Source organism: Xenopus laevis, chromosome 7S, assembly GCF_017654675.1.
Source record: "Xenopus laevis strain J_2021 chromosome 7S, Xenopus_laevis_v10.1, whole genome shotgun sequence".
NCBI lineage: Eukaryota > Metazoa > Chordata > Amphibia > Anura > Pipidae > Xenopus > Xenopus laevis.
This window is the reverse complement of record NC_054384.1, coordinates 97350142-97375679: the sequence shown is the minus strand read 5'-3', so window position 1 is coordinate 97375679 and position 25538 is coordinate 97350142. Positions and strand designations below refer to the sequence as shown.

General features: G+C 42.2%; 2 protein-coding genes across 4 annotated transcripts in view; one reads left to right on the top strand and one right to left on the bottom strand.

Moving 5' to 3' along the window:
* Positions 1–11280, top strand: part of akt1s1.S (AKT1 substrate 1 (proline rich) S homeolog) — a 15509-nt gene extending 4229 nt beyond the window's left edge. For 2 of the 3 annotated variants that reach the window (XM_041570447.1, XM_041570446.1), the window contains exons 2-5: positions 1426–1921; positions 4483–4563; positions 8997–9145; positions 10802–11280. In XM_041570447.1, the coding sequence (XP_041426381.1) occupies positions 1447–1921; positions 4483–4563; positions 8997–9145; positions 10802–10936 (840 nt within the window). In that variant the 5' untranslated portion in view covers positions 1426–1446 and the 3' untranslated portion in view covers positions 10937–11280. The remainder of the gene's footprint in view (positions 1–1425; positions 1922–4482; positions 4564–8996; positions 9146–10801) is intronic. The other variant, NM_001091309.1, reaches the window with a different exon arrangement.
* A 3141-nt stretch (positions 11281–14421) lies between these two features.
* On the bottom strand, positions 14422–24927 carry LOC108697784 (pleckstrin homology-like domain family A member 2). The gene is made up of 2 exons (XM_018228159.2): positions 23749–24927; positions 14422–15133 (listed from the first exon to the last, which is right to left on the bottom strand). Exon 1 carries the CDS (start codon positions 24172–24174, stop codon positions 23761–23763), a length of 414 nt encoding a protein of 137 aa, XP_018083648.1. The 5' UTR covers positions 24175–24927; the 3' UTR covers positions 14422–15133; positions 23749–23760.
* Positions 24928–25538: the final 611 nt, after the last annotated feature.

The following is a 25538-nucleotide window of genomic DNA, read 5'->3' as shown; positions in this document are numbered from 1 at the left end:
TCTCTAGGTACTATGAGTGCTATGGGCTGCTTACAGCTATAGGGACTGTTGTTTGTAAATTGGCTATGGGATCTTCACAACACATAAACTAAAGCAACATACTTTATGTTGGAACATCATAGGTGTCCTTATTATTTGTGTCATTATAATTTATTTATATTTTCTATAAAGCCCCTGAGTGCCCTTGTCTAGTGGGTAGCCCTTAGATGTGTATATAGAAAAAATCCCCAGCCTTGTATTTTGTTAAATATGGCAGCGAAGTTGAACGGGAAGTTGGGTAATTAACTTTCTCCAGCATTAGGAAAGGTGCAGCTCAAGTCCTGTGCCTAGGGCAGCCCTTTTAAAGTGGTTGTTCACCTTTGATTTAACTTTTAGTATACTGTAGAGCATGATATTTTTTGAGCCAAATACCAAAGCTTAAAGGCTAACTATCATGAAAATGAAAATGTTATATTATCTTCAGCATACTGAAATAAGAAACTTTCTAAACAATTCTGTACCGTTTCTTTAATCAAGTTTATCATCACTATTCCTCTTTCAGCATCTTTTTCTCCTCATTCTGTTTTCATCCAGGAGTTGGGTGTCAGATGAATGATCCAATATATCTTATAGGGTGGGCTCCTTTTGCCTAGAAGATGTATTAGTGTGCACTCTATGAAAATCACCAGACATTACGCCTCTCTACATGCAGAATTGGTGCAAAAGGCAATTATTTTGTTAGATTTTGTTTGTAATGGAATCCGTTATTTGAGTGAGCTCTAATACATCTATTAGGAAAGGAACGTGTATATCTATCTATCTATCTATCTCTCTCCCTTTCCTTGCAGTTGTATCTCAAATAACTGATTTCAGTACAAACAAAATCTAACAAAATAACTGACTTTTGCATAAATTCTGCATGTAGAGAGACATGATGTCTGGTGATTTTAATAGTGAGCTCTAATACATCTTCTAGGCAAAAGGAGCCCCCCTATAAGAAATGCGATCATTCATCTGACACCCAACTGCTGCAGGAAGAGAGAATGAAGAGAAACAGATGCTGAGAGAGGAATAGTGAAGATGGAACTTTGATTACTTCAGAAACAATGCAGAATTTTTTTATTGTATTTACAAAGTTTCTTACTTCAGTACCATAAGGCTTATTCCCTTTAATATGCGTATTATCACCTTCAATTGCTCAGAGCTGTAAAGTCACATGACTTTTTAAAGGGTTTGGATTCAAGTTGACCAAACACCTGACTTCTACTCCTATTCATGTATATTTAGATTAGGTCTAATGTTTTTGAGGGGTAGGGAGACCGGTGCTGTCTTACTGGTAATTCATAAATAGCAAACATTTTAGTTGCCTGTTTTATAAATACAACAGTAAGATTTGTATCCTTCCGTAGGACTGATTGTAATTTTTACTTCTTGCTTCCTTGATAGGGTTGAACGCATCTCCCCAACATGACTGACATGGCTGACAATCACCAGGAGGCTTGGCAGGCATTGGTTAATGCTGCAGAAAAATACCGCAGACTGACTGGAAATGATGTAGTGCTAATCACTGCCTACAAACCCAAATTGCTTTCTTCCTTCGACTATTCTATACACGGGAGCGGGCTGCTCTTAGAGGCCACGCAACGCTACCTTGATGACATTTCTGTAGTGCACAAAACCACTGTCTTTACCAGCCCCATGCCCATCTACAAAACCAATGAGACTTTATCAGGCAGACAGAACTCCTACTCAAAGAGCTACCCCTCTATTTATGGCCAAGAGGGGTTTTCTTCAGTCGAGGACAATGACAGAACCAATCCTATAATCCAAAACCAAATGCCAGACATTCTGTCCAAACTAGAGGCACCAGATGAAGAGGACTATGACGACTACAACAAGCATTTGGAAAAGACTGCTGAACATATTCCTAGTGACGCAACCGGTAAGAACAGCGCTGCAGAGACTTGGGGGGTATATTTATCAAAGAGTGAAGTTAGAGATCGCCACAGTCCGTTGGATAGAAATTCCACCACTCTCCATTCATTTCTATGGCATTTTGAAAGGCATATTTATCAAAGGATGAATTTTCACTTTCGCCCATTAGAAATCCCATAGAAATTAATGGAGTGGTGGAATTTCACTCTAGTAAACTCTTAACTTCACTCTTTGGTAAATATACCCCATTGTATCTTCCAGTGTCTGGGTTTTCTCCATTTCCTCTCTCAAAATCTTCATAGAGAGAACAATGGTGTAGAACTGTAGATAGACACTGTCTAGCCCTAGCTATGCCCGTACACGTGCTGATAAAAGGTAGTTTTAAAGGGGTTGTTCACCTTCAAACACTTTTTTTTCAGTTCAGTTGGTTTCAGATTGTTCACCAGAAATCGTTTTTCTAATATTGAAGTGTAAAATTTCTGTGAGGGGGGCACCAACTCTGTAACTGTTATAAATTGATACATTTGTTATCTTTGTCCCCCTAGTTGCTAATACTACACCGATCCTGTTGAGAAATGTTAACAAATTCTTTTCAGATAGTTCAGCAGAAATATACTTTTTTTTTCCATTTCCTTTCTATTTGTGATTGTTTTTCTGATATTGAAATCTAACGTTTCATATTTCAAGGGGGCTCGTCGATTCTGTTCTAAATTTACGTTTAGGTGATACATTTGCTGAGCAGAATCCCTGAGTCTCATTAAAGGGCACCTATCACGCCCAAAATCAAACACATATTAACAATCTTACTTTGTCAAATGGGTTCTTTCACTGAGGGAGGCCATACTGAGACTATAACAGAGACTATAATATACAAATTTCAGGAGCATGCTCAGATTGTAACACTGCTTTGAGTATTCTACCCAGAATGCCTTGTTTTTAGTAAACTCCTCCACTAGAAGTATCAGGAGATTTCCCTATCTTGTCCCCTGCTGGTAAAGTCATTATGCAAATGAAGGACACACACTAACTTCCAGCAGGTGGCAGCACTACTGAGCAGCAGCTAACACATAGGTTTGGCTGATTTGAAAATAGCTTAGAAGGGTTGATAAGCAAGCAAGGAATTTCAACTGAGTGTGCGAGATTTGAGAGCTACAGTTGGCTGGGAAGATATAGGCAGGAGGAGCCAGTGAAATCCAAGATGGCTGCCTCAGCTAGAACTGCATTGGAGATAGGGGAGATCTTGCAGAAGGTATAGTGAGATGATCATTTACATTATACAAACAATTCTTACTGTTTTTTAAAAATCGGGATTTCTTGATTTTCACAGTGTATTTACTTAGGAAATGATTTTACTTATGATTGGTGCCCTTTAAAGGCAGCTGTTAGAATTGATACAATAGTTGCTAATACTCCACAGATACTGCTGAGAAATGTATCCACTAAATGTTGCAAATTGTAACATTTCAGATGCTCCTGGATCACTGAGCTTCCAGACTCCTTTTTTTTTTTTTTTTTTTTTTTTTTTTTTTTAACATTCTTCAATTTTGGAAAAATATTAAACATGGAAAGCAATTGAAAAAAAAGTCTTTGTTTATGGCGATCAATCTGAAAACAACTGAACTGAAGAAAGTGTTTGGAAGTTGTATGGGGCACTGTGATATCTGTTTAGGTTGAAAACTTTGACCAACCGGTCTCTGTGCATCCATAGGACGTACCTCTCCACATAATAGCAACATGTACATATTTCACTTACACTTAACCAAAGTGCACTTTTCTATATACAAAGGTATAGTATGTGCTTTAGATGTATTCATAGGAATTTGATTTAAAATGCAAAGCATTAAGCCATGTGCAGTTCCCACTGCACAACACAAGGTGGCACTCTAGGAGTTAACATGTAGTGCAGAAGTGCCCATACTAATGCAAGGTCTACTTTTAGTGATGATGTTCCATTATGATCTACATCAGGGGTCCCCAACCTTTTTTACTCGTGAGCCACATTTAAATGTAAAAAGAGTTGGAGAGCAACACAAGCATGAGAAAGTCCATGGGGATGTCAAATAAGGGCTGTGATTGGCTGTTTGTTAGCCCTTATGTGAACCAGTAGCCTACAGGAGGCTCTGTTTGGCAGTACACCTGGTTTTTATACAACCAAAACTTGCCTCCAAGCCTGGAATTCAAAAATAAGCTCCTGCTTTGAGGCCACTGGGAGCAACATCCAAGGGGTTGGAGAGCAACATGTTGCTCGCGAGCTACTGATTGGGGACCACTGATCTACATCCATAATGGCATTGTTGGCATTCTTTTCTATGAAAAATATTACTTAAAATATTGATTTAGGAGACTATTTATATTGCTATATTTTAACAAACCACACTTTCTTATGTAACCTTAACATAATAAATATCTGAATGAAATAGGAGGGTGATCTCAACAAGCTGTTTGTTGACTGTGTCTTGAGATCTACTGATCACAAGCTAAAGGTCTACTGGTAGATCCCGATCTACCTTTTGGGCACCCCTGATGTAGTGTGTTGGGTAACTTACTGCTCCGATGTGTTTTGCACAGGGCTATTTGTGATGGATGAAGATTCAAACAGCCAAGACTGTGAACCTTTTTTTGAATCTGACCAAGAAGAAAGCACTGATGGTAAGATCAGGAATCCTGCATAGGTGTAAAGCAAGAAGTTTTGCAGAAAACAAGGGGCAAATCTTAATCATGGCAAAATAAGAAACCGGTATAGGACCTATTATCCAGAATGGGCTATTCAGGATAAGGAATTCTTCCATAATTTAGTTCTTCGTACTTTAAATCTGCTAAATAAAATGTAAACCTTAAATAACCCCCATAGGCTGGTTTTGCAATAAAGATTTTGGTTTGGGTCAAGTAAATTATTTGATTAGTATGATGTCTGTGGGAGATGGCCTTCCCATAATTCGCTTTCTGGATAACTGGTTTCCAGAAACACATCCCATACATGCTTAATCCAAGTTATGTTGCACTGTGCATAGTGGTCTGTTTTGATACTTGTTAAATTGTGAAAGTGTTTAAAATATATACAGTACTTATGTAATGCCAATGTAACTAAAAAGGGATACACTTTTTTTCATTTATATGAAGATGTCTTTTTGTGCAGTTCTGTACCCCCCTCCACTGTTAACTAGTACACACTCTCACTCGTGCACACTCTGTTAAAGGAGGATTAAAGCTTAACTAAAGAAGTAGCTAGAAGAAATGTACATGATGTTTTGGGCTTCTGTACCAGCCCAAGGCAACCACAACCCTTTAGCAGTAAAGATCTGTGTCTCCAAAGATGCCCCAGTAGCTCCCCATCTTCTTTTCTGCTGATTCACTGCACATGCTCTGTGCTGCTGTCACTTACTGAGCTTAGGGACCTACTCACAATATACAGTACACATAGAATAGAAATGTCACAATATAAGGCTGATTAGTAATTAATACAGATAATTACTACATGGCAGCACAGAAACCAGTGCAATTAGCATCAGAATTTAATAATCAGGATAATTAGTGATGACCCCTAAGCTTAGCTTCTCATCAGCTGCTCAGAGCCCACTGAGCATGTGAGTGTCACAGACACTTTCCAAGATGGTGACCCCCCTGTGACAAGTTTGAAGTCCTGGATCATTGCTGCTATTGACAAGCTGAAACTTTAGACTGGTGCAATAAGTTCAGTATATAAAATGGCATATTTAGACATTAATTTGTAGGGTTTAGTTGTCCTTTAATCAGGCACATTCCCTATGTTTAAGCTTGCCTTAAAGGAACAATAACACCATAATAATAAAAGCCGTGATAAATATAATGTTCTCTTACCCTGCATTGGTAAGTTTTTGTTTGCTTTTGAAAGACCACTATAGTTTATGCAAACAAGCTGCTGTGTAGCCACAGGGACAGCCTTTTAGACTGAAGGAGAAAAGGCACAGGTTACTTGGCATATAACAGATCTGTAATAGAATACGATGGTATTCTATAGTGTGATGTCTATCTGCTATGTAACCTGAGCCTTGAACGGCTTTAGAGGAACACCAAAAAAATGAGTGCTTTTATCTAGAAAGTCAGTGGGGCTGCATTTGTGTGCCCCTATGTTACAGGGTGCAGTGTAATAGTTCAGCTGCTGACAGAGCTGAAGGCAGAAGACCATGTTAAGCTCCTTTTAGAGGCTTATGTGAGCAGATTACATGCAAACACTTTGGGATTCATATCTAACATTGTCTACCAATCTGCTTTTACTTATTAAGCCTGGCTTTGTTTAACCCCTTCTGTATCCACACATTGCAGTGGTTCAACTGTGGGTCTCGAGGCCCAAAATAGTTGATTGTGGACACTGTCCAAATGTCCAATGGGATAAGATTTTAGTCTTTGGGCCCACGATCGGATCAGCTCGATATCACCCACTTCAAGTTCGACCTATTGGGGAGAGATCCGCTCATTTGGCAACATCTCCCAACGAGCGGATCTCTGTGTATGAGTATCTTATAGCAGTGGAAGAAAACACTTTCTTTTTCAGGTATCTACAAATATATATGGATACTTGTGAGAGCCACTGAATTGTCTGTCAAAAGATTTGTATTTAGTTTGGGATCTATCGAGAAACCCATTGTCAAGAAAGCTCTTAAATAGGGAATTGCCACATGCCATAAAGGCTGCCGCCCCCGTTCTCTGAGCTGCAGGGCAAAACGTTTTATACCTGCTTCGATGTCCTGTCAGGGTTGCGTTAAACTTTGTAGGGTGGTATCGGTTGAACAAAGGACATTCTACAAGTTGGATGTAGTTGCATGGGCAAAAATATAATGGGACAGATTACAAAAATCTGATGTATAAACTACATGGAAAAAATTCCATCCGACGTGACACGACTCACTGATGCAAATACTGTGCCTTCATCCAACGAGATAAAATGTGATGGTGTCTGTCAGACTTGTTTAAATAAAACATCACATACTAAATCTGCCTCTAAGGGTGGTGGCAAATGGGGAGATCAGACACCCGTGGTATCGAAGATTTATCACTTGTGAATAATCTCACCGAAATGCCTTTTGACCAGCAAGAAAGTGAAACACGGGTGGGATGGCATAAGAGTTGCTTCGGTTTTCTGAAGTCGTCCGAATTTGACTTGCAAGGAAACTTTAGGCGATTTCGGAAAACAAAGTGACTCGCATGCCATCCCACCGGTGATTCAAATTCTTGCCGGTGGGAAGGCATGACTGGGAGATTAGTAGCCCATATTGGCGAAGATTTATCGCTTGGCGACTAATCTCCCCATGTGCCACCACCCTAAGAGGCAGAGATTTATCAAGGGTCGAATCGAAAATTTACTTTTTTTTTATTTTTTTTATTTATTTTAAATGGTCAAATTAGACTATGGAGTTATTCAAATTTATATTATCGAATTCGAGATTTATCAAAATCTGGCCCTTTTTAAGAACTCAAATTTGCCACCTAAAACCTGCTGAATTGCAGTTTGTAAATGGGGAATGTCCAGGGATCACATTTGAGTTGTTTGCAGCCTTCCTAACATTTGAGTTACGAGCGTACAAGAAGGATTTTGTGGGAAGTGGCAGTGATCCCCTTTTTTCCCCCAGCTTACCTCGTAGTGGCAGGATTGAGCGCTGCCCCAGTGCTCTCTCCCAGGGTAGCAGGCAGGTGATGACAAGCCAGTGAGGAAAATAAGTCTGCACCTCGGCCCAGAGTCTGCAGCAACTCCTACCCTAGCTTCGACGAGCCCTCAAAGCCCCTGGCAGCAGAGGTGAAGACCCCGGCAAACCTTAAGTCGTGGAGGAACAGAAGACCTGGGATTGCTGGCAACCATCGCCTGCTCTTTACAGTTAGAGCCACAAAAAGACAACGGAGCCTCACGCGTCAGAAGAAAAAAGCAGAACCAAAGCCGGCCATTGCCACATCGCACACCCTGCAGAGCCACAGTTTGTGACACTTCAACATCCTCGGCTGCCCAACATGCTGGCGCAAAGTCGCTCACCAGGCAGTAAAACAGAGGCAGACTGCACATGGAGGCTGGATTGGATTGGCTGTGATACGCTGCATTCTCTCTGGAGGATGTTGAAGTGTCGTGTCTGCGCTGGCTTTGCGAGGTTGTGGCTGTTGTGTGGTGCGGCAATGGCCGGCTCTGGTTCTGCTTTTTTTCTTCTGATGCGTGAGGCTCTGTTGTCTTTTTGCGGCTTTAACTGTTGCCAGCAATCCCGGGTCTTCTGTTCCTCCACAACTTTAGGTTCGCTGGGGTCTTCGTCTCTGCTGCCAGGGGCTTTGAGGGCTCTTGTTGGAGCTTGGGTAGGAGTTGCTGAGGGGCAGAGCTGCCGACTTCTTATTTTCCTCGGGTACCACGGGCTTGTCATCACCTGCCTGCTACCATGGGAGAGAGCACTGGGGCAGTGCTCAGTGTTCCTCAGTCCTGCCACTACCAGGTAAGCTGGGGGGAAAAGGGGGATCACTGCCACTTCCCACAAAATCCGGCTTGTACGCTGTGTAATAGAATGGGCTGCTGTCACAATTCGGCTTGTACGCTGTGTAATAGAATGGGCTGCTGTCACAGTTGTAGCGCTTATCTTCCGGTTTTGGCAGAAGTCGTGTCGGGGAAGATGCAGAGCTGCAGACTGAGTCGCCATTTTGCAGTACGCAGGAAGTAGTGTTTTCAAACAGTAGTTTTTTTTTGTTTTTTTTTTTTTAATGAAGCATTGATTTTAATAAACTTTATGCAGGGTAGACCTATTATTAGTGGGGGGAAATGGATTTTTTTTAATACATTTTTTAGTGTTACTGTTCCTTTAAGTGCTTAGAAATTTAATTAGGATGGCTCTCTACATAGAGCAAAGTGGTCTTTTCAGATTGACTTTTTGATATTTGACCCTGTAAAAGTAAGCTGACAATCCATATAGATTCCTAGCACTGCAGTGACAAAGGAAGAGCCATTTGTTGAGGGGAACCCTGACTGCTTTTACTTAGGCTAACTTGCATTGCAACAAGGTGCAGTGATGGTCACTATAGAGAAGGTAAGAATATAGAAGCCCGTGCTTAAATTGTCATTTAAAACATGTAACCCACAGATGGCAGTCTTACCGATGACTTACCAGGACATCTCCCACCCCAGCGCAACTATCAGCAGTATGCAAAGTCTCTTCCAGTCACTGTGCCTGTCTGGAGCTTCAAGGAGAAGAGGCAGCAAAACAAGTGTTCAAATGATGAGACCAGCAAGGTGGGCACAATGCTTTTAAAGTCCTGGTTTAAAAACCATCCAGGTTGTATTAGTGTCTTTTTGTTTGCTTGTTCTCCTACCTTAAAGGGGTGGTTCACCTTTAAGGTACCTTTCAGTATATTATAGAATGTTTTTTGCCTTTCTCTTCTGCCTCTTTCTAGCTTTTAAGTGGAGCTCATGACCCCCAGCATCCAAAAACTATTGGTCTGTGAAGCTATAATTCTATTTTGGTGTTACTTTTTATTACTTGAATTTCTATGCACCTTCCACTATTCATATTCCCATCTCTCATTCAAACCACTGCCTGATTGCTAGGCTAAATAAGACCCTAGCAACCAGCTGCTGAACAAAACTCTAAATAACTAAAAAAAAAACATAAAGCTGAATTAAAAATGGTCAATGTCTACATGATATTTAGTGTAAAGATTTACTATCTCTTTTACAAAGCAAGCCAAATGCAGGCAGATTTCCTCAAATAATTGGATTATTCAGCCACTTGTGTATATCGTCTATAATTAAAGGGATATTGTCATGGGGAAAACCTTTTTTATTTTTTCAAAATGCATCAGTTAATAGTCATGCTCCAGCAGACGTCTGTACGGAAATACATTTTTCGACTGATGTTTTAATATTTGATTTTCGAATCTGACATGGTGCTTGACGTGTTTCCCAGGTACCACCAGTCATGTGACTTGTACTCTGATAAACCTCAGCCACTCTTTACTGCTGTACTGCAAATTGGAGTGACATCACCCCCTCCCCCCACCTATATAACTGAAAAAGAAAATACACTTTTTTACATGATAGTGAATTATTTGCAAATAATAAAAACTAAATCATAAAAATCATGCACCAAATCCATTATTGTGAGATTTGGCCAAATCTTTCACAAAAGATTCAGCCAAATCTTAACTTTAACAACCCTATGCAAATCAGGGCAAGGAAGTGCGCTGGAGAAAAAAATCTTTCTTTTTTTTCACCGTTTTAGTATGACGTAGAGTGATCTTCTGAGCACAATTTGCAATCGGTTTTCATTTTTTATTATTAAAGGTTTTTGAGTTATTTTAGCTTTTTATTCAGCAGCTCTTTAATTTGCATCTTAACCAATCTGGTTACTAGGGTCCAAATTGCCCTAGCCACCATCCATTGGTTTGACTAAGACTGGAATATGAATAGGAGAAGGACTCAATAAAAGGATCACTAATAAAAATGAACAAAAATTAACAATGCGTTTGTAGCCTTACAGAGCATTTGTTTTATTTTTTTGTTTTTTTTTAGAAGGGAGTCAGTGACCCCCATTTTAAAGCTGCAAAGAGTCGAACGAAAAAGACAAATAACTATAAAAAAATAAATAATAAAAAGTTGCTTAGAATTGGCTGTTCAATAACATTATAAAAGTTACCTTAAAGGTGAACCTTTAAGGATTTTGGTTTGGCCATGCACTTGAAACCTGAAATTTTTACATACTCTAAGTTTTCCTAATTTTAGTCCATTTTTTGGGGGAACACAATATATAATGCCTTTCCTGGATTTTACATAAAAAAATTTTTTAAATTAAACCTAAAACAGGGGATTCTGCTGTAGTAAAATTTTGGTTTGGATAATTAAGTGTAGCATTACTATTGTAAGAAATTCACTGTCCGCTCTTTGGTTCAGTTTCCATCTCCCGACCTGGACAGAATTGCGGCCAGTATGCGTGCCCTGACCATTGACCACTCGCAGCCATTTGGGGACCTCCCGCGCCCACGACTGAACACTGGGGACTTTCAGACAAAGTACAGAAAATACTGAAGCGCCTGCAGCCCTGCAACTACACTGGTCCGAACACTAAGAGTCCGACATTTCCACTACAAAATTTTCATTCAGCAAATGAAGCTACACATATCAAACTGCCCACCTACTGTTAGATGGGCAGCAAGCCCCCCTTTTCCCATCTCATTTGATGACTTCATTTTCCCCTCCCACTTTTTAAATGTCAATCTTTTTTTAATTGTACCCCATCTTGTGTCAGTGTGAGGCACCGCGAAACTTGACTTTTATGGTCTTTCCCATTTGATTTGTGTTAAACGAATGATTTACCCCTTTGCCCATTTATTTTAACTGCTCCCTCAATAAAAAGAGGAACATAAATTTTATTTCTATTTAAATGGGTCTGTTTCTGTTATGCCATCGACAAGCTATTTGTATGCTTGCATATTATCATGAATTTGTTTTCTTTACCCTCCATTACCATCCTCTGTTAATACCAGCATATCCTCACACAAGGAACATTTCTCCACCTTTTAATAGGAGAGAACAATTCATGTTCACTACTGAGTGACTCTCGTATTTGATCCTGTGACCACTGTGATACTCTAACCGATTTACACCAATTCACCTCAAATTAACTTTGTCTGACATATACTACCACTTTTTATAAATTCTGGCTGACCCATGCTTAATATTAAAACTTCTGCCAAGTTGCTAGGGATACTAGTAACGACCAAGCAGAGGTAAACCACGAGAGAGCTTTAAAGGACAAGTAAAGTTAAACTAAAGAAGTAGGCTAGAAATGTTGTACATTATGTTTTGGGGTTCTGTACCAGCCAAAGGCAACCACAGCCCTTAAGCAATAAAGATCTGTGTCTCCAAAGATGCCCCAGTAGCTCATTTTCTCTTCTGCTGCACATGCTCTGTGCTGCTTTTGCTTACTGAGCTTAGGGACCCACTCACAATATACAGTACACATAGAATAGAAATGTCACAGTATCAGACTGATTAGTAATTAATACAGATAATTAGTACACGGCAGCACAGAAACCAGAACTAGCATCAGAATTTAATAATCAGCCCTGTAGCATCAGCTTATATTACAGACCAACCTCATTTTCTGCTGGATAATTAGTGACGAGCCCTAAACTTAGCTTCTCAACAGCTGCTCAGAGCCCACTGAGCATGTGAGTGTCACAGACACTTTCCAAAATGGTGACCCCCTGTGACAAGTTTGAAGTCCTGGATCATTGCTACTATTGAGAAACTGAAACTTTAGCCTCGTGCAATAAGTTTAGTATATAAAACATGGGATTTTTAGCCCTATTGATTTTTAGGGTTTAGTTCTACTTTATGAGAATTGAATAGGCTAAATCTATGCATTAGATAGTCTGGTCACCAACACTTCAAGGGGAGATCTCTGCCCCATGATTGGATTAATAAAACAAGGCCTTAATGTTAAAGGGTAAGTGGCATACCCTTATAGTGTGTAATTTTCTCCTGGTAGCTCTTCTGTACATTTTCTTCATTCTCCGTATTGAGGGTTAATCTGGGGATGACGGCACATACGGACCCTGGAGTTATTAAATTCTGACCATTTTCTGAGTGACTTGCTGAAAATAAAGCTATTTTAAGTTTAAAAAAAAAAAAAAAAACCCTTGTCTGTCTTTCATGATGGGATTTTTTTCCTTTTACCTCATATACACTGATCTTGGATCAATCCATATTGTGCATTTTGGATATACCTTTGCCTTGAATTGAGCCTATTAATGGAGAGGTGCTCCTTGTAGTCAATCCACATTTAACTGGATTATCAGTCACCCATGTACAGTGTGAAATCAGTTGGACTGCTGTTTAGCTCTGCAACAACCCAAACTACTAAGCTGCCCTCAGGGAAAATTAACTATTGTATTTGAGGGCATGTTGTGGTAAACCATCTCCTCTGAGAAACCATCCATGTGTCAAAATGGTTGTTTGGAACCCCAGGCCTCTTATAATTAAATAGATTCTATCACAGGAAACAACCCCCCCCCCCCCCCCCCCCCAAAGGGAAAAAAAAAGTTAATAGTGCTGCTTCAGCAGACTTCTGTATGGAAATCTGTTTTTCAAAAGAGCAAACTTTTTTTTTTTTTTTGTAAATTTGAGATGGGTCTAGTCATTTTGTTAGTTTTCCAGGTGTATGCAGTCATGTAACTTGTGCTTTGATAAACTTCAGTCACTCTTTACTGCTGCTCCAGCAGACTATCAAGAGAACAATAAGGAGGGAACTAGATAAGTTTCTGGGCACCTGCCCTAGATAGAATAGCACTTAAAGCTAGGGCCACATGGGGGGAGGGGAACCAATGTGACCTCTCTGGTCCGAAAACACTTGTCTTGCATTTCTTCACTGCAACCTGCTGAGTGTGTTTGTGCTGAAGCAGACACAATGGTTCCAAATGCTAACAGAAGAGGGATCCTACTGCCTGCAGTAGGGGCTAAATCTGGCTTGTGGATTTCAGCCTCATGTAGCTGTAGACTAATGGTAAAATTCCAAGTCCCACTGTGATTCAATTACACAAGTAGTAAAAACAATAGCTTATCTGAAAGCAGTTCCATTGTGCTGGCTCTTTCTGAAAGCACAGGACCAGGCACCACGGCCCGTGATGACTGCCTACACACTAATATTGCATCTAAAAATATACAATTGTTGGTTTAAAGGAGAAGGAAAGCTCCAAGACAGTTTATTGCCAACAGATTAGCCACAAAAGTGTGAGCTAAAATGCTATATTTATTCTGCAGAATGCTTTACCATACCTTTTACAGCTCTAGATGCTGCCTCTGTTTGTTTAGGATAGAAGCTGCCATGTAAGCTTGGTGTGACATCACTTCCTGCCTGAGTCTCTCCCTGCTCACTTATAGCTCTGAGCTCAGATTACAGCAGGGATGGGAGGGGGAGAGGAGCAAACTGAGCATGCTCAAGCCCTGCCCTGGAAGTTTATGCTGAAAACAGGAAGTCTGATACAGAAGCCCATGTGTTCACAATAAAAGGAAAGAAATGCTGTGTTTCCTTTGACAGAGGACTCAGAGCAGCATTACTTTGAGGGTTTACTGGTGTATTTATATAGACCTTTCTGATAAAGCTTACTTAATTTTAGCCTTTCCTTCTCCTTTAAGACTATCTTTATATGGTAAAGTGAATTTGTAATGTAAACTGTAATTTCTAGATTTTTCTTAAATTCCACCAACCACAATTGTAGGAATACTTGCTACCAGTCCTGAGGCTGTCGATTTTCAATAGGTGATGTTACGTGAAAATAAATAGCCTGCAGATGAGGAAGTGCATTGCCCTTTAAAGGCTCCTTCCTTTTCCTCTGCTGACTGCCTTGCTGCACATACTTTCCTAATGCTTAATTAAATGGACATCACTTATGCAGCAAATTGTGATAACTGGTATTAAGAGCATAGTCCCTGGGGGTAAGTAGCATATAGTAGAGTGAGAAAATAACAGACCATTTAATTTTCAGAATGTTTAGAAAATGACACACCACTAAATCAGCACATTTATTTCAAAAGAAAATGAGGCAATTCCGCTCCAGTGAGCAACAGGAAATATAAACAAGTAACAGCAGGTTCAGATCAGCTGAACTACCCATCAGCCAGGGGATTATTTGGTGCATGGTACCAATGATCATTACTGGAAATATCATTTGCCTCTACAAGGTTTAGGGCCTTTACAGAGACCATAATTCTTTCATCGCATTGTTTGGTTTGTACAGTCTGAATGCAACATTACAACTGTTATTGTCTTAACTCCATCCTTCCTGAACCAAAAAAAACAAGGGTTCAGCAGTCATTTAGATGTAGCAGGCACCTTCTTGTGTTATCCTGTGTAACGGGGTAGAAGATTTCCAAGATTGCAGAAGACCTAACATCTAGGACTGTCTCCACAAGGGGACAAGTTTCCAAGACTGCAGAAGACCTCACATCTAGGACTGTCTCCACAAGGGGACAAGTTCCCAAGATTGCAGAAGACCACCTCACATCTAGGACTGTCTCCACAAGGGCATAAGTTTCCTAGATTGCAGAAGACCTTGCATCTAGGACTGTCTCCACAAGGGGGCAGAAGATTTCCAAGATTGCAGAAGATCTCACATCAAGGACTTTCTCCACAAGGGGGTGGAAGATTTCCAGGATTGCAGTAGACCTCACATCTGTCTCCACAAGGGGGCAAGCCAGAGCACAAGCGTTGGACCTGAATATCTAAAAAAAAAAAAGAAGTCTGTTAGCTATATTAGAAACAAAGCGACTGGGCTGAAGGACTATGTACAGGGTCCAGGGCTATTGCTTCTATTTACACCTCCTTAAAGGATGGCCTTGGCTGGGGTGAGGCCTAGACATACATATATCATGCTGGGGCAGTAACTTTAGCAACTAAATACCATTTTAAAAGAATCAGAAGTCTTGTATACAAAAAACATTTTTATGAATCAAGCTGAACTTCCCCTAAAATGCTTGTTGGTTTTTGTGTACAAGGGGTTAAAGAAAAGGGCCGGTGTCAGTCCAGCGTTGTATTTCTATAGCATGTGGGAGGCTGCTATAAATCCTAGATAATGACTGAGCAAAGGATTGAATAAATACTGCCTGGGCTTGTTGATTTCATCTCACCGTATGCCTGTCTTGTCTTGGAACTAACGATTACAGGGGTTTGTATGGAATGCCGTACATCTGGATTAGTGTTAACAAAAATGAGAAATACGTTGTTTAAACAAGTTCATTGCACGGGCTCTGATCTCTAATGCAGAGAAACATTCCTTAACCCATTACTGTCATGGGGGAAAAAAAAGTTTTTTTTTCAAAACGAACCGGTTCATAAATAGTGTTGCTCCAGCAGAATTCTGCACTGAAATATGTTTCTCAAAAGAGCAAACAGATTTTTTTATATTTAATTTTGAAATCTGACATGGGGCTAGACAGTCAGTTTCCAAGCTGCCCCCAGTCATGTGCTCTGATAAACTTCAGTCACTCTTTACTGCAAGTTGGAGTGATATCAGCTCCTCCCTTCCCCCCAGCCGCCTAACAACAGAACAATGGGAGGGTAACCAGATAGGAGCTCCCTAACACAAGATAACAGTTGCCTGGTAGATCTAAGAACAGCACTCAATAGTAAAATCCAGGTCCCACTGTGACTCCTTCAGTTACATTGAGTAGGAGAATCAACAGCCTGCCAGAAAGCATTTTCATAATGCAGCACTGACTTTCTGAAAGCACATGACCAGGCAAAAATGACCTGAGATGGCTGCCTACACACCAATTTTACAACTAAAAAAAATAGACTTGCTGGTTCAAGAATTACATTTTATATTGTAGAGTGAATTATTTGCAGTGTAAACAGTGTAATTTAGAAATAAAACTATATCATAAAAATTATGACAGACTCCCTTTTAAGAGTGAACACATTCTGCTAGGGCTTCCCAGCATATCCACGTATGTAACGGTAAAACTAATGGACCCAGAACTGCACTGACTGTGCATCCCCTGCACTGGGCTAATTTTTGAAAGAAGGCAAGTATTGGCCCTGGGTCACTGCATTGGCCTGGGTGCAGACACACGGATTGGATTTCAACATGATTTTTTTTATATACAGGCTAAGAAACTGTTTGGTGTGCAAGTAGCTGGGTGCAGGCACACGATTTCAGAAAAAGAATGCAAACAATGAATCCAAGTTAAACTCTCTTGCAGAGCCACCTTTTGCTCATACAAACCCCACGGGCAGTAGCCAAGCTGCAGACCAATCACATTACAGTAAAACCCCCATTTTACATTTTTCAGGGGACCAGAAAACAGAACAATGTGTTTCTAAATGTTTAAAGGAGCACTAATGGCATGTGTTTGTGGCTGCCTTGGCCCCGGCCCAGAGCATGTCTAGGCTTGCCTTGCCTCCGGCCCTGACACAGCTCTCAGACTTGATAGAGCCTCAGTAGAACACGGGAAGCAGCTGATTAGCTCACAATCCCTGGATCTATGCTCTTATTGTTGCACTTTACTTTATTCAAACCAACCACCAAAAAGAATGTTTTCCCATTATCATGGATATACTTTTTATTTTATCTCAAATTAACCTTCAAATAACTCACAAACGCACCACGCAGGGAGAGATAAGGAGGTGAACCGGTGGGGGCGGAAGGTAAATAGCCATTAACATTAAACGTTGCTTCAATAAACCTTCCCGATTACAGAAATAGTTCTATGCCAGATGAATGATTTACCACATCACCCATGAAACCTTACTATTCAACCTTTTAATTTTCCTATGGGCAAATACACTTGTGTGCCTTTTATATATTCTGCCAGCTATTTTGTTTTAGTAAGGACAGATGGTGCCTATAGTAACAGTGGATAATAGTCTCTGGGAAGGGAGTGTGACTGTGGGATAGCAGGTATAGTAGGGAGAGATGGTGCCTATAGTAGCAGTGGGATAATAGTCTCTGGGAAGGGCGTGTAACTGTAGGATAGCAGGTATAGTAGGGAGAGATGGTGCCTATAGTAACAGTGGGGTAATAGTCTCTGGGAAGGGACTGCGGCAGGTCCAGACTTAGAATTAAATTAGGCCCTGGCATTTCAGGTACACAAAGGCCCAATCAGCCCACACAGAGGCCCAAACAGCCCACTTAATACTGACTTTCTATGGCACCTTATAGCAGCCCCTCTGGCATTTGCCAGAACCCACAGATTGCCAGTCCGGGCCTGGACTGTGGCTGTGGGATAGCAGGTATAGTAGGGAGAGATGGTGCCTATAGTAACAGTGGGATAATAGTCTCTGGGAAGGGAGTGTGGCTGTGGGATAGCAGGTATAGTAGGGAGAGATGGTGTCTATAGTAACAGTGGATAATAGTCTCTGGGAAGGGAGTGTGACTGTGGGATAGCAGGTATAGTAGGGAGAGATGGTGCCTATAGTAACAGTGGATAATAGTCTCTGGGAAGGGAGTGTGACTGTGGGATAGCAGGTATAGTAGGGAGAGATGGTGCCTATAGTAACAGTGGATAATAGTCTCTGGGAAGGGAGTGTGACTGTGGGATAGCAGGTATAGTAGGGAGAGATGGTGCCTGTAGTAACAGTGGGATAATAGTCTCTGGGAAGGGAGTGTGACTGTGGGATAGCAGGTATAGTAGGGAGAGATGGTGCCTATAGTAGCAGTGGGATAATAGTCTCTGGGAAGGGACTGCGGCAGGTCCAGACTGAGAATTAAATTAGGCCCTGGCATTTCAGGTACACAAAGGCCCAATCAGCCCACACAGAGGCCCAAACAGCCCACTAAATACTGACTTTCTATGGCACCTTATAGCAGCCCCTCTGGCATTTGCCAGAACCCACAGATTGCCAGTCCGGGCCTGGACTGTGGCTGTGGGATAGCAGGTATAGTAGGGAGAGATGGTGCCTATAGTAACAGTGGATAATAGTCTCTGGGAAGGGAGTGTGACTGTGGGATAGCAGGTATAGTAGGGAGAGATGGTGCCTATAGTAACAGTGGATAATAGTCTCTGGGAAGGGAGTGTGACTGTGGGATAGCAGGTATAGTAGGGAGAGATGGTGTCTATAGTAACAGTGGGATAATAGTCTCTGGGAAGGGAGTGTGACTGTGGGATAACAGGTATAGTAGGGAGAGATGGTGCCTATAGTAACAGTGGGATAATAGTCTCTGGGAAGGGAGTGTGACTGTGGGATAGCAGGTATAGTAGGGAGAGATGGTGCCTGTAGTAACAGTGGGATAATAGTCTCTGGGAAGAGAGTGTGACTGTGGGATAGCAGGTATAGTAGGGAGAGATGGTGCCTATAGTAGCAGTGGGATAATAGTCTCTGGGAAGGGACTGCGGCAGGTCCAGACTGAGAATTAAATTAGGCCCTGGCATTTCAGGTACACAAAGGCCCAATCAGCCCACACAGAGGCCCAAACAGCCCACTAAATACTGACTTTCTATGGCACCTTATAGCAGCCCCTCTGGCATTTGCCAGAACCCACAGATTGCCAGTCCGGGCCTGGACTGTGGCTGTGGGATAGCAGGTATAGTAGGGAGAGATGGTGCCTATAGTAACAGTGGGATAATAGTCTCTGGGAAGGGAGTGTGGCTGTGGGATAGCAGGTATAGTAGGGAGAGATGGTGTCTATAGTAACAGTGGATAATAGTCTCTGGGAAGGGAGTGTGACTGTGGGATAGCAGGTATAGTAGGGAGAGATGGTGCCTATAGTAGCAGTGGGATAATAGTCTCTGGGAAGGGCGTGTAACTGTAGGATATCAGGTATAGTAGGGAGAGATGGTGCCTATAGTAACAGTGGATAATAGTCTCTGGGAAGGGAGTGTGGCTGTGGGATAGCAGGTATAGTAGGGAGAGATGGTGTCTATAGTAACAGTGGATAATAGTCTCTGGGAAGGGAGTGTGGCTGTGGGATAGCAGGTATAGTAGGGAGAGATGGTGTCTATAGTAACAGTGGGATAATAGTCTCTGGGAAAGGAGTGTGACTGTGGAATAGCAGGGAGAGATGGTGCCATTGGTAGAGTCCTGCGCGGGTCCATTTTTTGGGACCCGTACCTGCAATCCGCAAACCCGCATTCTTACCCGCTTGGACCCGCAACCTGACCCGCAAATACCTTATCCGAAACCCGGACCCGCGACCCGATAACCATCAAGAATCAGGAAGTGCTGTCATTGTAAACCGAAATTGACATCATTGGAAGTAGCCATGATCAGAAAAAAAGGAGTAAAACTGGAAGTGCTGTCATCGTCAACTGGAAGTGACGTCATCGGAGGTCGACGTGACCAGAAAAAATGAGTAAATATAGCTATTGAGAAGACTTGCGGCCCGAACCGCCGACCCGCGTCTATACCCGCACCATGGAACTTCTATCCGCAACCCGCAGGGTACCGCAGGTTTTTGCGGGTACCCGACCTGCTGCAGGACTCAATAGCCAGTGGGATAATAGTCTCTGGGCAGGCACAAAGGCCCGGGCCTAGTGCGGCAAAACTTTAGGGAAGCATGCCGCCCAGCCGCATCCTAAGGAGCACTGGGAACTCAAAGCTCCCGAGTTTAGATTCAATCCCGTGGGAAGGCAGTTCGGGGAGATTAGTCGCCCGAAGAAGAGGCGATTTGTCGCCGGGCAACAATCTCCCCGAACCTCCACATTTGTATCTGCCCTTAAGAGGGAGTCTATCTTATCTTCGGTAAGCCCAAGAATAATCTGCAGCCAACTCCTAACAACTAATGGCCTATATAAACTGCACATATGAGGCAGTTGCTTTACAGCAGATGTTTTACTATAGAGTTTATGGCACTAATATAAATTCTGCAGAAACAGGTGCCAGACAGCCCAGGATAAGATACTTCAGTTGTCAATAGGCTTCTTGGTTCCTTTTAATCATCTTAAAGGGGTGGTTCCACTTTAGGTTTACTTTTAGTATGTTATGGAATGGCTTATTCTAAGCAACGTTTCAATTGGTCTTCATTATGTAATTTTAATAGTATTTTAATTATTCACCTTCTTCTGACAATTCCAACTTTCAAACGGGGGTCAATGACCCCATTTAAAAAAACAAATTCTCTGTAAGGCTGCAACTGTATTGTCATTGCTACTCTTTATTTCATTTTATTCAGGCCTCTCCTATTCATATTCCAGTCTCTTATTCATAGAAATGAATGGTTGCTAGGGTAATTTGGACTCTAGCAACCAGATTACTGAAGAAAGATTACTGGAGAGTTGCTGAATAAAAAGCTAAATAACTCAAAACCACAAATAATTAAAAATGAAAACCAATTGCAAATTGTCTCAGAATAAGGCTCTTTATCTTTCCACCTTTTAAATAGGGGTCTCTGACAAATCTAAAGAAACAAATGCTCAGTAAGGCTACACATGTATTGTTATTACTACTTTTGATTACTCATCTTTCTATTTATGCCTTCTTCTATTCATATTCCATTCTTTTAATCAAATCAATGCATGGTTGCTAGGGTAATTTAGACCCTAGCAACTAGATTATTTAATAGCAACCTGGACAGCGGCTGAATAAAAAGCTAAATTACTCAAAATGCAAGTGATTAAAAAAATTAACCAGCTGGATTCTACCTCCTCTTTCTGGGCTGTTATTATTAAAAATTGCTGAATTGTCAGCCCTAGGGGCTGATCTACTGATGAGATGGATCATATTTCCTCAACAAAACACTCAGTGGGGCAAATCCACTAAGATCCCACAGCTTCGCCGCACTTCGCCAGGCGTAGTTTCGCCAGTGCTACGCAAATTCACTAAAATGCGAAATTGCGCTCAGGGAGGCAAATGGTAGCGAAGTTGTGCTACCGTTACTTCGTCAGGCAAAGCAAAGTTACGCTAGCGTTGCCTATTTTGCATACGGCAAGTTAAAATTTAATGGACATATATGCTGCAGCAAATACATTACACTACAGAAGTCCAAGAATCCTTTAAAAAATAAAATAAAGGTGTTCTATTGCCCTACACATGTGCCCACTGTATCGTTCAGTTGCCATATGTTAGGGAATGTAGGGGGGAAGGAGGGTACCCCCAAAAAAATTTCGATCTTTTTCAGCCTATCACCCTTAAAAAAGTAAAAGACCCCAGCGTTTTTTGGGACTTAGAAAAAATTTCAACTTTTTTTAAGCAAGCCCTATCTACTCTATAGCACTTTGCCTGGTCTGAGCTGGCGAAGGCAAGTCTGGCGCAAGAGGTAACATTCAGTAAAATGCGCAAGTTAGTGTATTAGCGTAGTTAAGTCCCTTCGCCATAGCGCAACTTCGCCTGGCAAAAGGGTGCGAAATAGCACTAGAGTAGGTCCACTTCGCTAGCGAATTTACGGCAGCACCCATTAGTAAATCGGCAAAGTAACGAAATGATGTCACGCTGGCGAATTTGCACTAGTGTTAGCCTCTTTGCGCTTTAGTGAATTTGCCCCAATAACTGCAGATACTCCCCTTGGACAGGCAATCTGAAATTGTCCTGATACAAAGGCTCAGCTCAGGGGGTGCTCAGTGTCGGACTGGGACACCCTAAGGTGGCCATAACCAGGCAGATTAAAGCTGACGACAGACCGAGTAGGCATCTTATTGGCCCGTGTATGGGGCCCTCTGACGGGCTTCCCCAATAGATATCTGGCTGAAAGTCGGCCAGATGTCAATCAGACAGGGCTAAAAATCCTGTCAGATCGTGGACCACATCTGTTCGTTGATGCATTCCTGTGATCCGCCCGCCCGTATTCCTTTCATTATGATCTGATCCTTGGACACACGATTGGATCAGCCCAATATCGCCCACCTCAAGGTGGACACAGCAGGGAGAGATCCGCTCGTTTGGCAAAATATTAGTGAAGGGCGAAAAAACTGTGAAAAGCATTGAAGTCAATGGGCGTCAAAATGATTTTGACGCGCGTCAGTTTCAACGCCCACAAGTGCTATACGCGCGCCTGTTTTCCCCAAAATCATTAACGGCAATGGGCGTCTGAATAATTTTGACTCGCGACAATGTTTAGGCACGCGACTATTCTGACATGCGCTCAAATTTGCGGCAGATTATTATTTTTGCAGCAGTTTCGCAAATGTATTCGCTGGTGGCGAAACGCGGAAATTCTCAGCAAAATCACACCTGCTGAATTTATTCACCCATCACTAATCTCTATGTGTATGGCCACCTTTAGCCCATGGGCCCACCCAAAAACCTAAGACCAGGGGTCCACTCTCAGTCCTATTATTCTTCCTCTCCTCACTCAACCACTTTTCTCCTAGTCTCTTTTCTTTATACTATAATCAATTATTCCATCTATTTAGCCTCTTTGTTCTCATAGAAACAGGGAATGACCATGAAATAGGCCAAATGTTTAGCAGCATGGGCCCACCGGGAGTTATCCTGGTGGGCCAGCATTTTTTCTGAGTGCTAACTCAATTGCCACCTCATTGTTTTTTAGAGGCATTAGTTTGCTGCCACCCTCAGCACACCACTGTTAGATTGCAGTACCAGCATCTAGAGTTGCCTTGACAACCAGAGCTAAAAAAGTGTTCATTGAGACCTTAAAAGACAATGGGTTTTATGGACAACACTGGGATTTCATCAGAAAATGCCAATTTCTTTTGCCTTTTGGTTTTTTTATCTCTGTGTTTTGAACATGGGCAATGGTATGCACAGGGCTGACTATAGAGTACAGTAGAGGGGGCGTTTGTGAAGGGTACCAACATAAGTGGAGCCCTTGGGGGGCTGGGAAATAAACCTACAAAGCAGTGGCGTAACTAGATATTACTGGGCCCCACAGCAGATTATTTTTCAGGCCCCAGGTTTACCAATATTTAAATTGTATATGTATTAGGGTCCCTATACCTCCTGGGCTCCCCTGCAGCTGCAGGGTCTGCTTCCTCTATAGTTACCCCCCTGCTACAAAGGACATATTGTATTGTAACAATAGTTATTCTCAGTACGTACATTAAGGATGCCCAACTCACAGGCCTGTGGATGTTGTTGAAATGCAACTTCCAGCCAAACAGTGTCATGTGAGAGTTGCAGTTGGACTTGGTGCAAGCTGCACATCCCCACAGCCATAGCCCCATCTCTGTATGTTTTATCACGTGACCTTAAGTTTCTTACTATTTGCAAAATCACAACAGATGTGTTGTACTTTATGGCAGAGATCTCCCCCTTATAAAGTTTAACAGGCAAGCACATAACTACAAAGGAGGCAGACATTGGGGTTGCCCGGTGGTGCCCTAATTAATGATCAATAGATACATTGGTAAACTGCCAGATTCTGGCACTACATGCAGGAGCACTACATGCAAGAGGTGTAATGGGGATGCTGGGTGTGTGAGCACAGCAGGGTGGTTTCACTTACCATGTCATTCCCTCATGGGCCCCATTTCCTTAACCGCTCCCCATTGTCCCTGGCTTGGTGCTCCTTGCGCTCCCTTAGCTCCTGCACCGCTTTCCTATTCTGGAAGCCGACCAGGGCCAGCGTGATCTCTGCGTTCCAGCAGCTCCGTTCCCGGCAGCGGAAATCTATCTCCTGCCCTGCCATTGTCACCAGTGTGAAATAAACTCGCTCCCCTTTCCTCTCCACGCACTCCAGCTTGGCCAGCGAGTCGAAGCGCAGCACCTTGGCCTTCCCCCTTTTCCTGGCATCGCTATACAAGTGCAGTCCCTCCACTGTCAGCACACACCGGCGCTTCTTCCACAGCTGCAGGAAACTGTCGCTGCGCTTCTCCAGGTCGCCCTCCTTAATAATCGCAGGTGGCGGGGATGCCCCACTACAGACGCTCATGATGACTAGGTTGCCAGCGTCAACACTCGCCAGTCCCTTTAGCTTTGGCAACTTGATCGTGCCCAGCCGGTGCTCCCAAGTCTCCAATAAAACTGCAACTTTGCACCCAACTAAATTGGCACTTTTCTTGGCACCACTAACTCATCATTGAATGAGATCGGCTGCTGTCCAAACTGAACAATCAGTAGCAGCACTATTTATATTTCTTATAGCTGAATATAAATAAGTCAAATCAACTGGACTTGCTGTTTTTCTTTTCCTTGAAGACGTTTCACCAGTCATCCAACTGGCTTTCTCAATTCAGAGTAACTTGAATCTTCAGGGTCGGTGAGAAATAAAGAAGTGAGCCCCGAAAACCACAAAAAAACGATTTAGTTGCAGCATCTTCCTACAATGTTACTGCTTGTGCTGTGACTCTTGGGCTGCAGCTGGGGGACTAAATATTTCTGTTCCAGACTCCTAGGTGGATCTTTGGCTGCTCTGCTTTTTGTTGCCCCCAGGCTCCTGGTTGGATCGTTGGGTGCAGCTGGTGGCCACTAATTATTGCTGCTGCACGTTCCTGGGTGAATCTTTGGCTGCAGCTGCGGGGATCTTTGCTTATTGTTGCTCCAAGCTGCTGTCTGGATGGAAACGCGTGTCCCACTCGCAGCAGATTGTCGCACTCTCAGCAGCAGCTGGAAACACTCTTGTCTGCCTGATACAGTGACTCCTGCTTTTTCTCCTGCTGCTGGCTCCTCCCCTCCGAGAGAGAAACTGCAGGAAAAGAGAACAGATTAACCCCAATGCTTCCTAATGAGAATTTTTATGAGCCTGGGAACAGAGCAGAAATAGGTCAGGGCCGGTACATACATTCCTGCTGAAGAGTTGCAGGATTTTCCTGTACTTCACATGGCAGTGGCTACTAATAACTTGTATCCACTGCCATGCCTCAGTACAGGAAAATGAAAATCTCGGTAAGTATGATTTGATTTTCCCTTGTGTTGCAGCAGTAGAAATGTTACTGCAGTTTGGGGCTAATGACATGGCATTCTATTGAGGCATCACTTGGCAGGCACACAGTGTGAACTGCGCTAATCAAGAGGCCGCTAATTGCAAAAGGTTCCACCTCAAATAGTTTAGAGGAGCCTGAATTAATTAAGAGTTAGTCATCCTGCTTGTAATTAAGGGGAAAAGGGCAAGGCTGTCTGCATCTTCTCAAGGGAAAAAAAATATTCTGCAAAATATATATATATATATATATATATATATATATATATATATATATATATATATATATACTATTGTTTCTTATGTAACATTGTTTCAGGTTATAAAGTGCAGTCAGATTAGAAGAGTAATTTATAACTGGGATTCATAGTAGGCCC

Coding starts and splice junctions, on each gene's coding strand:
- LOC108697784 (XM_018228159.2), bottom strand. CDS start 24,174: ATGAGCGTCTGTAGTGGGGCATCCCCGCCACCTGCGATTATTAAGGAG.